The following is a 17,255-nucleotide window of genomic DNA, read 5'->3' on the forward strand; positions in this document are numbered from 1 at the left end:
AAGTTTTTCCTACTTTGCCCACAAAGCGTACGATTAATACTCGGGATGTCCCGATCGGATCGGTAGATATCGGATCGGGGCCGATATTAATGATTTGAGAGTGATCGGGAATCGGCAAATCCAGCCGATCACCCCGCCGATCTAAAAAAAAAAAAAACTTTTTCACGTCAGCTGCCGTAAAGCGAGCCCCGTTTGCGACCTGCCGTAAACTGACGTCCGCAGCGTCACCTAATAACCACAACAATCACGGACTACAAGCTCCGGTCGAGCTGCAGAAACTAGAAGCAGGCGGAACGGGGCCATAGACCTATAAAACTAGACTTAGATATAGATTATAAATTTCTATGTGGTCTGTTGTGTTTGGCGAGTCACAGCGCCCCTAAAGGCCTGGCATATGTACTACATGCCCTGAAGCCTCGTGTTGAGCCGTGTTCATAGTGATTTATTTGCCACATACATAAGAGACACAAGACTGCAGAGTGTAATTGGGTTTTTGTTGTTCTGACTGAATAAAGTTTAAATAAGTTCTTAAGTCATTCCGAGAAGAATTTGGAATCACTAAGTGAGTTTTACAATAATTTCTAGCAAAACAAAGCTTCGGCCTATAGTGCTTTTAGCGTCAGACATCTTAGTTGCTCCAAAAATAGACTATTGAGTATCTTAGCAACAGCAATGTGAGTATCGGATCGGGAAAGTATCGGTCTCGGCCGATACTCAATTCTGAAAATTCGGGGGCCAGAAAGTGTGATCGGGTCATTAGCATTAATATTTCAAGCAAAACGTAAATAAATTCACCTTCCAGGACCTGGCGTCAGCATACGTGGACTTTATTTTGGATTGTGTATCAGTCGGTTGGATTCGTGTTTTTTTTTTTAAAGACCGTCGTTTTTAAGCAAATACTGTTCATTTTACCCTTCCGGGACCTGGCGATCCCGGTCCTTTCAATACCTTAAGAATCAACAACTATGTTATGACGTTCATGCAGGACGGTGTCCTTTAAACACCGCTTGTCCGACCGGAGAGGGTGTCTGTGCCGCGGCCCGGTCCTGCTCGTCTTTTTTTGTTTTCAAAGCGGACTAATCGCCGGCGGCTTCCTTCCTTCCCCGCCGCCTGCTCCCCGCGAGATAGCGCGACTCCTCACGTCACCGTTTGTCAACGTCCGTCAACGTCCAGGCACGGAGTCATCCGACCATTTAGAAGTGTTTACCTGCGCCCACTGGCGGAAATACAATCAGATGGCCGGACGGCGCCTGTCGCCGCGTGGCCGTCGGTTTTGATTTGCGGTGGAAAGCCGCAGACTATTAGGAGCCGCGCTCGCCCGCCACCGGCGCTTTTGTGCAAACTGTTCGGGGGGTGGGGGAGCCAGATGACCTGGCTGCTATTTAAAGATGCCACACATCGCATCGCAATATCAGGAAATCGATACCTTTCTAATTTTGAGGCCGATAGTATAAGTAGGGTGGAAGTGACACTGTTGCCGGGAAGAATGGCGACAGGTACTGTGTCTCCTTCGCCCCGGCGGGGAGCGCCAACCAGGTCCAAGTGTTTCGATTCGGTTTCAGATTGTAGGTCGAATTATAAAAAGCACCTTCGACTATGGAGCCACTGTGGATTCCTTGGTATGCGAGCAAATTTAGAGCCCATCTGCTCCGTCCTTTTTCTTTTGAGGACTCAATACTCCACCTGGTGGTACAAAGTGGCATTACAAGTACTGCACCTTCTGGCGTATTGAAATTAGTTGGATGGTGTGTTCGATTTTTTAATGTTTTTTTTTTTAAAGCTAAAGTACTCACATGCACACGGTACTGTCTTTAAAAAGCACAACCGCCTTCGGTCCTTTAGATTCTTTTCTTTCAATCGGCTGATTTAATGCAGTTTTTTTTCCTTCATCTGCAGGTCACCACGTCCTGTCAAACGACCACCAACTATGAGCTGGTGAGTACAACGTGTGCGTGCTTGTGTTTTTGCTTATATCGACAACAGTTGACCCAATCCTGCAAACAAGCAACGGTTCCCATTGGAGTCGTGGTGGAGGGTAAAGATTGAAAAAGTTCTTGGGCTCTGGGTTGAGTTGGTACATGTGGCTCTTCAGCCCCCCCCCCCCCCCCCCCCCCCCCCCCGACATTTTCAAAAAAAATGACCTGTAAACAAAGACTTTGCTTGGATTTTCATTTTATTTGCATTCCACACTGATTTTTAATCTCCAGTTGAAATGGAAACAAAACAACTAAAACAGCCTGAAGAGCTGGAATTGCCCCCAAACCGGACAATAATGGCTGAAAACTAAAGAAATAATAATAACTGACGTAATAAATACAGTAAAAAGGGTTGAACTAAAATTATGAATCTAAAAAACAAAAAAAGAAGGGAAAGAAAGGAAAGGGGGGAAAAAAAAGAAAAAGGGAAAATGGAAGAAATTGGATAAAAGAAAAAAATAAGAAATGGGAAAAAAGACCAAATTAAAAAAATTTAAAAAGGAAAGAAAGGAAAGGGGAAAAAATTCTAAATAAATAAAAAAAAAAAGAAAAGGGGAAAATGGAAGAAAATGGATAAAAGAAAAAAATAAGAAAAGGGGAAAAAAGACCCCCCAAAAAAAAGGAGTAAGAAGTGAAGAATTTACATGTTTGGTGGCTCCGGATAAATCTTATTCGATGGCAAATTTGTGAAAATGTCTCGTTTGGTCATAACGGTTACAGCCCCCTGAGGTAAAAGGTTTCTTCAAGTGACTCAATACCCCACCTTGTGGCGCAAACACGTATTTCAAGACCAAAAACGAGAAGCCGCAGTGACTCGGGATTGTTGCTTTGCCTCGTTAAGCCGTTCTTCGGTGTTTATTTGCTTGTAATCTCGATTTTTACTCCGATTTTTCCCCGATTCTGACAATTTAACAAGTCGCTGTTTCGATCCGTTTTGACCTTCTTTTGTTTATTTTTAATTTTTTTGAACGCTGACTTCAATCTTTTGGCACGCTTGTTGTATTTTTTTCTTGGCCTGCGATCGCAACCTGCAGATAAGTGGGAACACGTCGCAGTTATTGGGCCGGAATGCGAGCGGCGGAGGAAAAGACGGCGAGCTGCAGTCAAAGTGATTATTCCCACTTCCCTCTCGTGGGGCTTTCTGCTTTCTGGGACCCAAAAAAAAAAAAAAAAGATGTGATTTATGCACTGCGACACCAAGACTTGAGTCATTTTCATTTTAATGAGCTTGAAATTGGAGTTTTTATTCACTCCCATAAAGAACGCCGGCTCAGCAAATGTTGGGTCATGATTAGAAAAACTGGCAGGAACCGGCAATTTGATCGCTCGTCCCGATTCCAGCCTGCGTCCTATAAAGTCAAATAAAATTTTTTTTAAAAAGCGGCACGGCGCACGTCTCGTTTTTTTTTTTTTTTTTTTTTTTTAGATTAACCGCCAGCGATACGACCAAATTAGGCACATTCCAAGTGACAGTAACGACTTTCCACTTCTTTACTTTGGGCTTAGGCTCCTTCAGTCGCGGCTGCAGCTTGTTAAACAGTCCCCTGATATTTAGCTACGTGCCAATACCGAGTACCGATACAGCGACTAACTTTAAGCTACTTGCTGATACAGAGTACCGATGTGAGTACTAACCTTTGGCTACTTGCCGATACTGAGTACCAATACCAGTACTAACATTTAGCTACTTATGGATACCGAGGATCGATACAAGTATTAATCTTGAGCTACTTGCCGAGACCAAGTATCAATACGAGTACTAACCTTTAGCTACTTGCTGAATTGAGTATTGATACAAGTACAAACCTTGAGCTACATGCCGATACTGTGGACCAATATGAGTATTAAGCTTTAGCTACTTGCCAATACTGAGTATCGATTTCAGTACTAACTTTTAGCGACGTGCCCATACAGAGTATCAATATGATTACTAACCTTTCGCTACTTGCTGATGCTGAGTACCGATACAAGTACTAAGCTATAGCTATAGCTACTTGCAGATACTGAGTACCGATAAGAGGACTAACCTTTACTAGCCTTACTAACCTAACTAGCCGATACCGAGTATTCATACAAGTACTAACTAGCTACTTTCTGAATCAAGTACCAATACGAGTATTAACTTTTAGCTACATGCCGATACAGAGTTTCGATATGAGTAATGACCTTTACCGAGTACTTATACAAGAACTGACCTTCAGCTACTCCCCAATGCTGAGTAGCAGTACACGTACTAACATTTAGTTACTTGCTGATACTGAGTACCGATATGAATACTAACCTTTCGCCGCTTGCCGATACCGAGTATCAGCATGAGCACTAACCTTGAGCTACTTGCTGAATTGAGTATTGATACAAGTACTAACCTTTAGCTACTTGTCGATACTGAGAATCAATATGAGTTACAACCTTTAGCTACTTGCCGATACCGAGTATTGACTTGAATACTCGGTGCAGTATCGGACCCGATACTGGTATCGGTGCATCCCTACCATCAAAGCATCGCATAATATTCATACGTCACTTCAACATGAATCCAAACCAAATTGTCAGAGTTTCTGAAATTGTCCTTAAATGGACGGAACAGAATATGACATAAATATCTGAGTGTAGTTTTCCATTCAACGAAACAACTCTGCTGATGGCGTATACCTTGGTGAGGACGATTTGTCCTCGCTTGGACGGTCACCCGAGACACTCGGCTCAGGTATTTGGTTGTTACGGTTTGAAGTGGCCTCTGAGTGGGACGGAGGTTTGAGGTTTGAGCAGAGGATGAGGAGAAGGTGGAGGAGAACAAGTCACTGACAGGAGCAACTCACCATCATCTCCAAAAAAAAAAACAAAAAACAAAAAAAAAACCCACAGACGTGTGTGGGGGAACAAAAGAAAGAGGAAGACAACTTCACCGAATTCTCTCTTTCCCATCTCTAACTCTCACCATGTTGTTTCTTCCTCGTAGTGAGAGAAACAACGTCTAACCCACTCTCTCTCTCTCTCTCTCTCCCCCTCTCTCTCTCTCTCTCTCTCTCTCTCTCTCTCTCTCTCTCTCTCTCTCTCTCCCCCTCTCTCTCTCTCTCGCTCTCCCTCTCTCTCTCTCCAGCCTCCCACTCCTCAGCTGCCATTAAAGCATGTAGACACACCGGTAAGTAGCGCTTCTTCTCTCAGTGTTCACACCAGGGGAGACATGCTTTAATACTCATTCACAAAACGCTGTTATTCCTGGAATAACAACAACAACGTGGCAGAGAGAATGCTGATGCTGTGAATGCTCACATCCTTCTGCTCACGTTCTCAAGTTGTTTTTTTTTGTTGTTGTTGTTTTTTCACTTTAACCCGGCAAGAAGAAGTCGTTGGGTTTCCCCAGTTCGGGTGCGGGAGAGCTGGGCCTTGACTTTTTTTGACGTTTCGCCGTATTCTGCGCCGTTAAAATTCATTGTTGCACTGGCTGTCATTTTCTGTGGTAATTGTTTGGTTTTTGTGGAAAAAAACATTTTCGTCATGTGTGTCAAGAAAAAAAAACTTTGAAGTCTGAATTCAAAAGTTGCTTTTGGCACTTTGTTCATGGTTCAGCCCACCCAAGATGGATAATGTATTAATTCTGTGGATTTTAAGTGAAATAAAGCAAGATTGTAACAATTTTGACTATTAGAAATGGAATGAAGCCAAGAATGTAAAACATTTGACCATTTTAAATAAAAGGAAGCCAAAAATGTCGCAATTTTGACAATTTTAAATAGAATAAAGTCAAAAATGTAACAATTTTGACCATTTTAACTACAATAAAGCCAAGAATGTAAAACATTTGACCATTTTAAATAAAATGGAGCCAAAAATTTTCGCAATTTTGACAATTTTAAATAGAATAAAGTCAAAAATTTTACAATTTTGACCATTTTAACTAGAATAAAGCCAAAAATGTAAAACATTTGACCATTTTAAATCGAATGAAATCAAAATTGTAACAATTTTGACCATTTTAGGTAAAATTAAGCCAAAAATGTAACAATTTTGACCATTTTGAATAGAATGAAACCAAAAATGTAGCAATGTCGGCCTTCCATAATGCAACCGCCATAGAAGTTTTATTGGGGAGGGACATTTCACTGTATTTCGCATCATTCAAATTGGCTTAATTTTGCGATTGGACAATTTTCCAAAGTAATTATTCGGTTATGCGGAAAATATAGGCATTTTCGTCACGTATACACCCAAAGAAAAACTTAACTGAGAGTTTTTTTTACCGTTCTGGCCCACTCAAGACGAAGTTTTGCTGAAGTAAAAAGTCTGTAACACCCCGAGAATCAAGCGACATTTCCCAATGGTGTACAGAAGGTGGCAGCGCAACACTGCGCACAACAGCCGACCAATCACAGCGCAGTACGGCGGCGCACCAGGATACAAGCGCCTATTAGAATTGAATTCATTCCGGAGAAACAACCAAACTGTTTTTGCCGAGTCGGATTCTTCCACATCCAGGTGGTCCTCTCCCTCCTTCTGTAATATTTGCGGCAAAAGCTCTGCAATCTGAAAAGCTGCGGCGACATCTGCTGCTGCCAGGCGTCCCCGCGCCAGCGACCGGTGCCAAGGCCTGGCCCCGAGCCCTCGACGCGCCATGTTTTCTGCTCCGGCATCGCGAAAGCGCGGCGGGCGCGGGTCTCTCAGAAGGCGGGCTTCCAGAGCAAATGATAAAAGCCGCCCGCTAAATGTAAAAGGAAAACAGTTTACTCAAGCCTCCCTGCACTAACAGCGGCTCGTTTTCAAGGTTGTTGTTTTTCTTTTGTTTTTTTTTTCTACCCTCTCTGTTTGCATCAGAGTGTTTAGAAAGGCGGTGACTCAGACCGGGATTATAAACACAGATCTGTGTGTGTGCACGCCGGCTCCCAAACAGAGATTAATGTGCAAACTGTGCCGTCACACCGAGGGAGGCTGGCGGAGGGAATCGGAATGGTTCTCAGACTTCCACCAATTCCTGCTCTTTTACGCTTTATGTCAAAAGAATCTCTGGGAGCCACTGGATGTAAAAAAAAGGCGACCTGTATTTAATTTCTGGCCCCTTTATTTAATCTAAGATGAACTGGATCGTCTCGAAAAGGAAATTCATTGAATAATCCTTCATTAATATGTGTATTTAGAGCCATTTCACACTGTAATCCAATTAATTTTGCTCAGTATAGAAATCGATTACAGCGTCTCTGGGTAAATGATGTCAGGGGCATTTCTCGTCTGTTTCACTGCAAATTCAAAGTATTTGAAACATAATAAGCATCGGGATACATTTACAACGGCGCGGTTTTCCCTTCGACATAAACCCCGTGTTGTTATCAAAGCATTCCTCGAGTTGCCTTTTGTTATACATGTTTCAAAACAGAGCCGGAGCCGCGCGACCCCGGCTTAATCCCGGGGACCGTCGTCACGCGACACGGGGTTCTCGGTTTTCACGGTACTCGGGTCACTCCGGGGACTTTTTTAATCACTCCCTGGCTCCAGATGTTCATGCCGCTGACAAGACGGGAGTACGCGTATAATCATACTAGAGTCAGAGTACACAAGGCATAGGGGGGAGAAGAAGGGGAAAGTCAGAAATAATGAGAGATAATGAGACCGGGGGAGGAGGAGATCTGGAGAACACGAAGTGGGAGGGAGGGAGGGGGAAAAGAAAGATGCATCGTGATATCCGACATCACTCTGTCGCGCCGTTTCTGCCGCAAACATGAGGGTCGATCGCTCGGTGCCTGGATAAAGCCTTGGATGTCCAGTCCCGCCGTTTTGTTGGAATATTCGGGATTCATTCCGTTGATCCGTCGATGCCCCCATCATGCCTCTGGGCAGCGCGGTCCGGAGGCATCTCGCTCACCTGCGCTCATCCTGGAGGTGGAGCACTGGGTACCTGTTGGGCAAGGTAGGCCACGCCCCCCTCCCCCCCAAGGAAAAACATGTCTTTTCCTAAATGAGTTTCAATTAATCCAGTCGTAAAAACAATTAAAAAAGCATATATATATATATATATATATATATATATATATATATATATAAATACTACAAATGATTAATTTTTCTTAAAGTAGCAATGTATATAGTTTACATGCAGCATGTATGTTTTGTACACACATAGATGCACATACTCTTATACATACACATATACATACTCATATTAGACACATGAGTATATACACATATACAAATACGCACATGCACTTAAGCATCATACATATTGTACATATACATATACATATAACACAGGATGACAAAAAAGAAAAAATAATTGATAAAGCTTTATTTCAAGTTGCTTTTATATTTGTTTGAACATGTTTTTACTAAAGATGTGCGATATATCGGCCGTCCTGTCAGAATTGACCAATTTGAGTAATTAAAAAAAAACATTTATTTATTTATTGATTTATTTATTTATTTGAAAATGTGTATCTGTCCAGTAAACAGAGGAGCGCCAGTATGAAAAGTCGGTTTGACAATATCCAGAAATGCAGTGGCTGAGTGTGGCGGATGGATGAGACATTTAGAAAATAGCTCATTTTACATATTTCATACAAGTATGAATTAGAGGAAAAACATGTTTTGCACTGAAATGAACAGAGAAATATCATTTAAATTTACTGCCTCTGTCTACATTCCAGTATGTACAAAAGCTTATTATAGAATATGCTCTAATATATATATATATATATATATATATATATATATATGATATACATCGATATCGGTACATATCGTTTATCGGCCATACCAGCAATGTGAATGTCGGTTATCGGTATCGACTCTAAACTTTGCTGGGGGAAAAGAAAATGGAATAAATGATTGAAAATTCTTGTGTTTGCCTGAACTAAGGTGAAAACGAGTGCTCCATATGGATGAGTTCATATTTTCCGCACGCCGCAGAACTCTTTTTTTCAGATTTCGGCGTGAAAGCATCTCGCCGCTCCGATAGCCGCCTGTTCGCACGCTGACTGACTTTCATCTGTGCGTCCTCCGAGCGTCTCCGAGCCGACAGATTGTTGCTGCGATGTGAAACGTGGCGGCGCGGCGCCCTCCGAGCCTCATGCGAACATGCTGTCTCGTTTTGCTAACACCGCCGTCCGCGGGCCGCCGAGCATCTGGTTCCTGTCAAGATCACTGAGAATTATGCTCTCCATTTTTTTTTTTTTTTTTTGGAGCTCTTGGTTGTGGGGGAGGGGGGAGGGGGCAAGGATTAGCCTCACCTGCAAGAGAGGCGGCTCCAATGTGTGTTTAACCTTGATTACAGACCGACATTACGGGTGGAGTTACAATTTTGTAGCGTCCGTTCGCCGGATGGCTCCATCTTTTTGACACGCTCTCCCCGAGGCCTGAAACAGAGGAAACCGTAGCATGTATTATAGAGCGATTCCTCGACAGTACGGCACATTTAGTAAACGTCTTCCCTCCGCGAGGCTCCGTCACTGCTGGACGTTCCTTTGACGGAACGACGTCAGGATGTTTTTTTTTTTGCCTCGTCGAGCCCTTTTTTTTTCTTCTGTCAGTTCCGTCATCAGGATTCCCATGTGACCTTTGCTTCTGTGTGTGTGTGTGTGTGTGTGTGTGTGTGTGTGTGTGTGTGTGTGTGTGTGTGTGTGTGTGTGTGTGTGTGTGTGTGTGTGTGTGTGTGTGTGTGTGTTCGCCAGGGATCAACGAGATCCTGCAAGAGCGTGGAGATAAGGCGAAAGCAGTCACGGTAAGTCACACGGAAACGGGCTGAGGAAAAAAAACAACCAAAAAGCAGAGTACATTGAGTTTATTAAGACAAGATCCAGTGATAAGTTATTATTTCTGTTGCACATTGAGTGTTCCTGGAAAAAAAAAAAGCTTTACTGATTTACTGTCCGAAATAACACCCAGTAAACCCCACCGCTGTTTGGCAAGCGGAACGAGTTGCGCAAGTTCCGAAAGGGGGTCGAGTCAACAAAGCGGAGGAGCACTGTAAATCCGCTCCTTTCCACGGAATCTCAGAGTGAGAGTTTACCTTTTCTGTCAAGTGGACGTTTCGGACATCGTTGAACAAGCAGGACCTCACACGTTGATGTCCAAAATCCAAGATGTTGGACTGTTTTGCTTTGTCCCAATAATAGAAAAGACGATGGTCAATTCTCCACGCTGTTTTACATGCTGACAGTACCCCCCCCCCCCCCCCCCCCCCCCCCCGTCCATCTTCTCCAGGAGTCAGAGCGTGGTCCCGGCCATGGAGGAGAGCTACGAGGTGGACCTGGTCTACATCACGGAGAGGATCATCTCCGTGTCGTTCCCCGCCGGTGCCGAGGAGCGCAGCTACACCGCCAACCTCAAGGAGGTGGCGACCATGCTGCGCTCCAAACACGGCGAACACTACCTGGTGAGAGAGACGCACGCCGGCGGCGGTTTCGCGACGTCGAGCGTCGCCTCTGAAATGAATCGTGCTTGAACGTGTTCGTCTTCTCAGGTGCTGAACTTAAGCGAGCAGAAGAACGACCTGTCAAAGTTGAACCACAAGGTGAAAACGTTGACAGACACCTTCTGGGGTGGGGGGGGGGGGGGGGGGGGGCTCGGTTCCTGGCACAGAAAGTTCAAACGATCGGAAGCGCTGATTATTTGCCTCCACAGGTGTTTGAGTTCGGCTGGCCAGACGACCACGCGCCGGCGCTGGACAAGATCTGCAGCATGTGCAAGGCCATCGACACGTGGCTCAACGGAGACCCGCGCAACGTGGTGGTGCTGCATAACAAGGTCAGTCAACAAATTAAGAAAAAACAAATAAAATAAATACATCAAACTTTATTTCTTCAAGCAATTTCTGCCATTTTTTGTGGTGAATTACTGGTAAAAAAAATGACATTTATTTATTTATTTATTTATTTATTTTATTTTATTTATTTTATTTATTTCATTTATTTTATTTATTTTATTTATTTTATTTATTTTATTTACTTTATTTATTTACTTTATTTTATTTATTTTATTTATTTTATTTATTTTATTTATTTTATTTATTTTATTTATTTTATTTATTTTAATTATTTTTCTTTGCTATTTTTCTTTGCTATTTTTCTTTTTTCTTTGTTATTTCTTTTATTATTTATTTATTTATTTATTTATTTATTTATTTATTTATTTATTTATTTATTTATTTATTTATTTATTTATTTTTCTTTTTTATTCATACTTTTATTGTTCATTTATTGTAAAAAAAATATATATATATTTACAATATTCTATTTCCCAAAAATGTACAATTGTATATTATATCTAATATTCTAATATTTTATTTGGTGGATTACTTGTAAATTACATAGATTTCCTTTTTCTTTTCTCTTCTTTTCTTTTCTTTTGCAATTTTCCTATTTTCATTACTTTCCCATGGCTGTTTAATCCAGGACCCTGTGGTATTTGTACGTGCAGTCCAGATGAAACTTCCATGCATCCCTGCTCCCTGTGTTGCTTTATCCAAAGCGATGGCTTTGCCCCTGTTGCGAGGTTCCGCGTTCATCCAAACTGGCAATTCAATCACCAATTAGCCTCAAAAAACGGGTGTTTTTGTTCTGTGGGAGGAAACACGAGAAGCTGGGATTGTGAGGCGCAAAAGCGCCAGAATCCTTCCTGGTTTCCTACTGGAAGAGATTTGACTCCACGGCTCTGCAGTCTCCAGTCCAACCACCGTCCCCCTACTGAACCTCCGTTTCCTGATTTATCGCCGCTTGTCTCTGTGTTGCAGGGGAACCGAGGACGGACCGGGGTGGTGGTGGCTGCGTACATGCACTACAGCAACATATCGGCAAGGTATCAATCGTGTTCTGAGCATGAGGTCTTTGAAGTCTGTCGTAGAGGGGAAGTCTTTATTTTCTTTTACTTCTGTCAGTTATTCCTCCTCTGGAGGTCTTGTGAGGACAGCCCGTCAAAGCTTTGAAAATGAAACGCTGGCTTGTCTTTTTTCTGGCCCCGTGGGAAGTCACCGAGGGGCCAAGGTGACCTGGGAGTTCTCGCACAGCGGGGTTTTCCAAAACAAAAGCCCACGTTGTGGATCTTTGTTTCTCACCTGCTAAACACTCACAGAATAAATGGCACCCGTGTGATTTTTCTGTTAAGCAGCGCCGATCAGGCGCTGGACCGGTTCGCCATGAGACGCTTCTACGAGGACAAAGCACTTCCAGTGGGACAGCCGTCCCAGACCAGGTGAGCGCTCGCCTTGGGCCGCTCAGCTCATCAGCTCAATGTGTCACATGTGGAATGTGGTAAAGCCTCAATCAGGGATCTTCAATTCTTCACATGTATTCATGTGTGATGACTATGGACAGACATTAACAGGACATGAAGGTATACTAGAATAAATCCATTCAACTGTCTGACCGACTGACAGACCGACCATCCATCCATTCATTAATTGACCCAATCAACCATCCATCCATCCATCCATCCATCCATCCATCCATCCATCCATCCATCCATCCATCCATCCATCCATCCATCCATCCATCCATCCACCTATTAATTGATCCAACCAACTAACCAACCAACCAACCAGCCTGCCAGCCAGCCAGCCAGCAAACAAACCATCCATCCATCCATCCATCCATCCATCCATCCAAGTTGTGGCAAAAGCAAAAAAACAAAAAAACACTCTTCAATAATGCTCCAAATCATGTTAAAAAAACCATCAAATTAAAAATCCTGACACACAACATGATAGAAATCATTTGTATTCGGGGCAACGTTTCATAAACTTGGTAAAGTTGGAAAGTATTTCAAGTATTTTTCCTTGATTTAGGTCCTCAGACCAGCCGGTAATGAAATACTGTCAATTAGTTATATTGTTGGTTGCACAATTTCAGGGGCTCTTGTGCTATTGATTACAGTTTGCCATTCGCAAATAAATTGCGCAATACATTTTTCAATATATTGTGCAGCCCTGTGTACCCTAAGCACAATAGTCTTAAGATCTTTTTAGTATTTTAAACTGATTCATTGATCAGAATCACAGAGATTTACTTGTTTAAGAGAACGTACATAACCTGAGTCTTGTTTTGAGCTTTTCCGTGACATTTTAATGTGAATTACTCCAACTTCCCTCCAACAAGGGGTTTCCTTTGGGTATACATACATAAAATCTATTATTTGTGATAAAATACAACTTTTTATCCTTTAATGTCAGCTGTGCTCTGATCTTGGCTTTGGGAACGAATCCACACAGGAAATACTTGACTTTCTATCACCAGTGGTTAACATGGAGAAGCCATCTATCTGGTCTGTCTGAGGGTTTCCACTGGGCTCTCGTGGGAGGCTTCATTCTTGTTTTTGAGGCATATCAGAGCATATTTTCCTCTAATTTGTCTCCATTTATAGCCGTAAGTGTTCCAAGATAACGCCCCCTCCCGAACGGACAGAAAGCAAAACAAGGAAGTCGATTCCAAACCGGAGCCGTTCTGACAGATCCGGGAAGTATTTAAGCAATTCATTACTCCTCTCAAGAGAGGGAGAGCGTTCCTCCTCCAGGTCATCAATCTCCTCGCGCCGTGTTATTAGACAGTGGACTGCTTAAAGGCCTGACCTCACTGTCTTCACCTGAGGGGGAGGACGGGAGGGTGAGGGAAGAGGTCCTTGATCCGAGCTTCCCAGAAAGGATGAGCAAGGAAAAAAAAAGGTTACGGGGGAATAAAGCAAAAGGAACGCCATGGGGACTTGACACCACTTCATTTCAGGCCGGCGAATTAGGAAAGCCGGGCCGTTCTTCACCAGGGTCCATAGGCTTGCCCTCTGCCACCGCTGCTATTTCCTGCGTCGGGTATAATTATCTCTGCCCCTGGAGTCTGCCGGTATTATGGTCTGGAAAGTGTGACATTAACATCAGGAGGAGGAGATGAGCTTTGTCTGCCGCTTTCATGGCCGCCGAGGAAGCCGAATCAGATTCTTGATGATTCGTTCGGCCCCACAAAAACGATCATGAGAAGTTTGCGCTTTTTCGAGAAGGACCCCAAGGTTCGGGTTCCAGGCAGTTGGCTGAGGTGTTGGTTTCATTACAAAAACAAACAACAGCACCTTTAGTGGAAGAACGTGAAAACGACATCATTTCCAAAATGTTGCCGCAAACGGGAAACTTGTGTGAAATGCAATAAAACGACGCATTTTAACTTCAACCTGACCAAAGTGCAAAAGTGCTTCGAGGCTGCGGTTTTCAGGACACATGAACTGAAGTATAACCTTCATTCTTTTTTTTTTTTTATGAATAAATGTTCTAAAAGCCCAACATCTTCGAAATCCATCTTTGCTTTGTGGCCAAAACTTACAAAACACAGTAAAATTACATGAAAAATCAACCCACTTTGCTCAGGCACACAAAAATGATCCAAGAAACCGAAAAAATAGAATAAATGGGTGTAATCATATTAAGACAATAAGAAGGAACCTCTGCAGGGCAATGGTGCAAACCCATCGTTAAATCGTCGCATTTCAATTAGCAATCTGAACTAATTGCCAGTGATTTGCCGTTTTTAGAAAGTTGGGAGCATTAACCAGGCGCCATGATGACGCCTCATCGGGAGCCGTTAATATTTTAATAAAAGTAGATCCCGCGCACGCACCGCTCCTTCAAGCTCCGCCTCCTCTCGGCGCTGCTAACACGGCACCTCTCAGCCCCGTCTAATTGAATTTCACAAAGTGCAAAACCATCTGGCCACTGACAGCAGAGCCGGGGGGGGGGGGGGGGGGGGGGGGGGTGGTGTGTGCACGCGCATGCTGCGATCGCACAGTCAAGGTCGCGTTTGGCACCATCATCATTATCATCATTAACAACCAGGCCGCGCTGACTCCGCGGGACCCCCCGCCGGCCTCGGTACGCAAGCAATTCACTCTGACATTTCTCCGAGTGGATAACGACTGTTTTATAGTCAAGTGTGGTGGTGGGGGTGGGGGGTGGGGGGTGGGGGGGGGTGGATTCTGGCTGTGTGAATCTCGCAGACCGACGGTTTGTGTGGGGAGGATTTGGTGTCCGATCCAGACGGAAGGTGTCGGCGTTCAGGATTCCCGTTGAGTTCTCACCAAGGATACGAGCGATTGCCAAGAATGTTTCCCGACCTTTATTCTCGTGCCAGAGACGATTCAGTCAAGTAAACTGTGAGACAAACAGACAGTTTGTTTCACAGCTTCTATGCTTCTATGCCCAGATTGTCGTCGAAAATTAAGGGGGTACCTTTACCATCCGGCTGCACCACAGTTTTGCCATAAATCTCAATCTGCTTTCAAGATCTGAATCTTTTTGCACAAACAAGCAATTATTCTTCTTGTGCCAGAGATGCTGCAACCAGAAGTAAATGTGGAAATCCATCCATGTGGATGTCTACCACGACAAATGGTCATGGCCGGATTATCTTTGAAATTGAGGGGGTACCTTTACCGTCTAACTGCACCACCGTCGTGCCGTGAATCTCAATCTGCTTCCAAGATCTGAATCTTTTTGCCCAAATAAGCAATTATAGGATTTAACCATCGACACTTGTACCAGGTTTCCTTTCGGATGAAACGATTTAGAATCTTTCCTCGTCTGCAGATACGTGAGATATTTCAACGGCCTTCTCTCCGGACACATCAAAATCAACAACAAGCCCCTCTTTCTGCACCACGTCATCATGCACGGCATACCCAACTTTGAAGCCAAGGGAGGTGAGCGTCGGTCCAACGCAAACGCGCAACCGCTTGCTTTTCTGCCGCCTCACTCGAGTTTTGTGTCTTTTTCTCAGGCTGCCGCCCTTTCCTGAAGATCTACCAGGCGATGCAACCGGTCTATACATCGGGAATATAGTATGAGCGGTTTTATTCCACTTCAGTGTGCTTGAGTCCAAGAGTAATCAACTGGTGGATTCTCATGGTTCTTTTTTTTTTTCTTTTCTTTTTTTAATAACAACAGCAATGTGCAAGGCGACAGCAACACCAGTATCTGTATCACCATCGAACCCGGGCTGCTCCTCAAAGGAGACATCTTGGTGAGAGCGTTTATCCTGTTTTTCCTAACTGACCTCTCAAACCGCCCGCCGCTCATCGCTCCCCTCCCCGTTCCTCGCCGCAGCTGAAGTGCTACCACAAGCGCTACCGGAACCCGACCAGGGACCAAGTGTTCAGGGTGCAGTTCCACACGTGTGCCATCCACGACCTCGGGGTGGTTTTCGGCAAAAGCGAGCTGGACGAGACCTTCAAAGGTAACGTCTTTCTCTGTGAAATACACCGTTGAAGCAATGTGGCGGTAAATGTAATACGGTGTGGTCGTGAAGTGAGCCGCAAACATAGCGGGTTCTGTGGGATTGGACAGAAGAAGAAAAAAAACAACCTCCTGGTTCGTCCAGCACTCTCCCCCGGTCAGCTGATCACTTCATGCTTTGCGTCCCGAGCAGTCCGACCGATAAACCCGATCCACTGTCATCGCAAACAGAACGCATCGAGACAAGAAATCTGTCCCGGTCGGCTCCGTTTGAATCTACTGACCCTCATAGAACAGAAGAGAATAGACTCGAATCGAATAGAACTTTCTTTATATACCGCCTGTCACGGACACGGGTCACACGGTGCTTCGCGGCACTAAAAACTGAAAAAAATTAAAATAAAGCAGAGACAAGATCCGCATGAAGACCGAGGTTCAACAGCGGGACGTGTGCTGCTGCAGGTCGACACTCTGCTCCACAGTTTCATAGCAAACAGGGTCCTCTGGTGGCGAACGTTCACATTGTTGCATTAACCCCTTAAGATATCCAGCAACACATACACCATCCATCCTTCTCAAGATATAGGAGATATATATTTGGTTGTTTCAAAGTTTTCTTGTTTGTTTTTTGACATTTACGTTCGAGATGCTTGTTTAAGGACATGGAAGCCGAGGTCCCACACAGGTTCCATTAGTCTTGAATGGAAAGGTTAGATGAAAGGGAAACTGTGTGAAATGGGAATTATGAGTTAGTTGAAGCGAAACCAAAACAAATATTGAACTTCAAAGCAGATTCGGATATTTTATGTCGTGTCTTTGTTCAGATGACAGGTTCCCAGAATACGGAAAGGTGGAGTTTGTCTTCTCGTACGGACCCGAAAAAATTAAAGGTAACGTCTTCTTCTTCTTCTTCTTCTTCTTCTTCTTCTTCTTCTTCTTCTTCTTCTTCTTCTTCTTCTTCTTCTTCTTCTTCTTCTTCTTCTTCTTCTTCTTCTTCTTCTTCTTCTTCTTCTTCTTCTTCTTCTTCTTCTTCTTCTTCTTCTTCTTCACCTTCTTCTTCTTCTTCTTCACCTTCTTCACCTTCTTCTTCACCT

The 17,255-nt window shown here is 43.7% G+C and overlaps 1 protein-coding gene across 1 annotated transcript in view; it reads left to right on the forward strand.

The window, feature by feature from the left end:
- LOC308127743 (tensin-1-like) overlaps positions 1 to 17,255 on the forward strand; it is a 59,724-nt gene that overhangs the window by 20,796 nt on the left and 21,673 nt on the right. The window contains exons 4-16 of the mRNA XM_080493016.1: positions 1,897 to 1,935; positions 5,077 to 5,118; positions 9,632 to 9,681; positions 10,164 to 10,335; positions 10,423 to 10,473; positions 10,584 to 10,706; positions 11,692 to 11,756; positions 12,066 to 12,149; positions 15,517 to 15,629; positions 15,707 to 15,767; positions 15,874 to 15,949; positions 16,033 to 16,162; positions 16,986 to 17,051. Coding sequence (XP_080349142.1) covers positions 1,897 to 1,935; positions 5,077 to 5,118; positions 9,632 to 9,681; positions 10,164 to 10,335; positions 10,423 to 10,473; positions 10,584 to 10,706; positions 11,692 to 11,756; positions 12,066 to 12,149; positions 15,517 to 15,629; positions 15,707 to 15,767; positions 15,874 to 15,949; positions 16,033 to 16,162; positions 16,986 to 17,051 — 1,072 coding nt within the window. The remainder of the gene's footprint in view (positions 1 to 1,896; positions 1,936 to 5,076; positions 5,119 to 9,631; positions 9,682 to 10,163; positions 10,336 to 10,422; positions 10,474 to 10,583; positions 10,707 to 11,691; positions 11,757 to 12,065; positions 12,150 to 15,516; positions 15,630 to 15,706; positions 15,768 to 15,873; positions 15,950 to 16,032; positions 16,163 to 16,985; positions 17,052 to 17,255) is intronic.

This window comes from Lipophrys pholis (assembly GCF_963383615.2).
Source record: "Lipophrys pholis genome assembly, chromosome: 23".
Lineage (NCBI taxonomy): Eukaryota > Metazoa > Chordata > Actinopteri > Blenniiformes > Blenniidae > Lipophrys > Lipophrys pholis.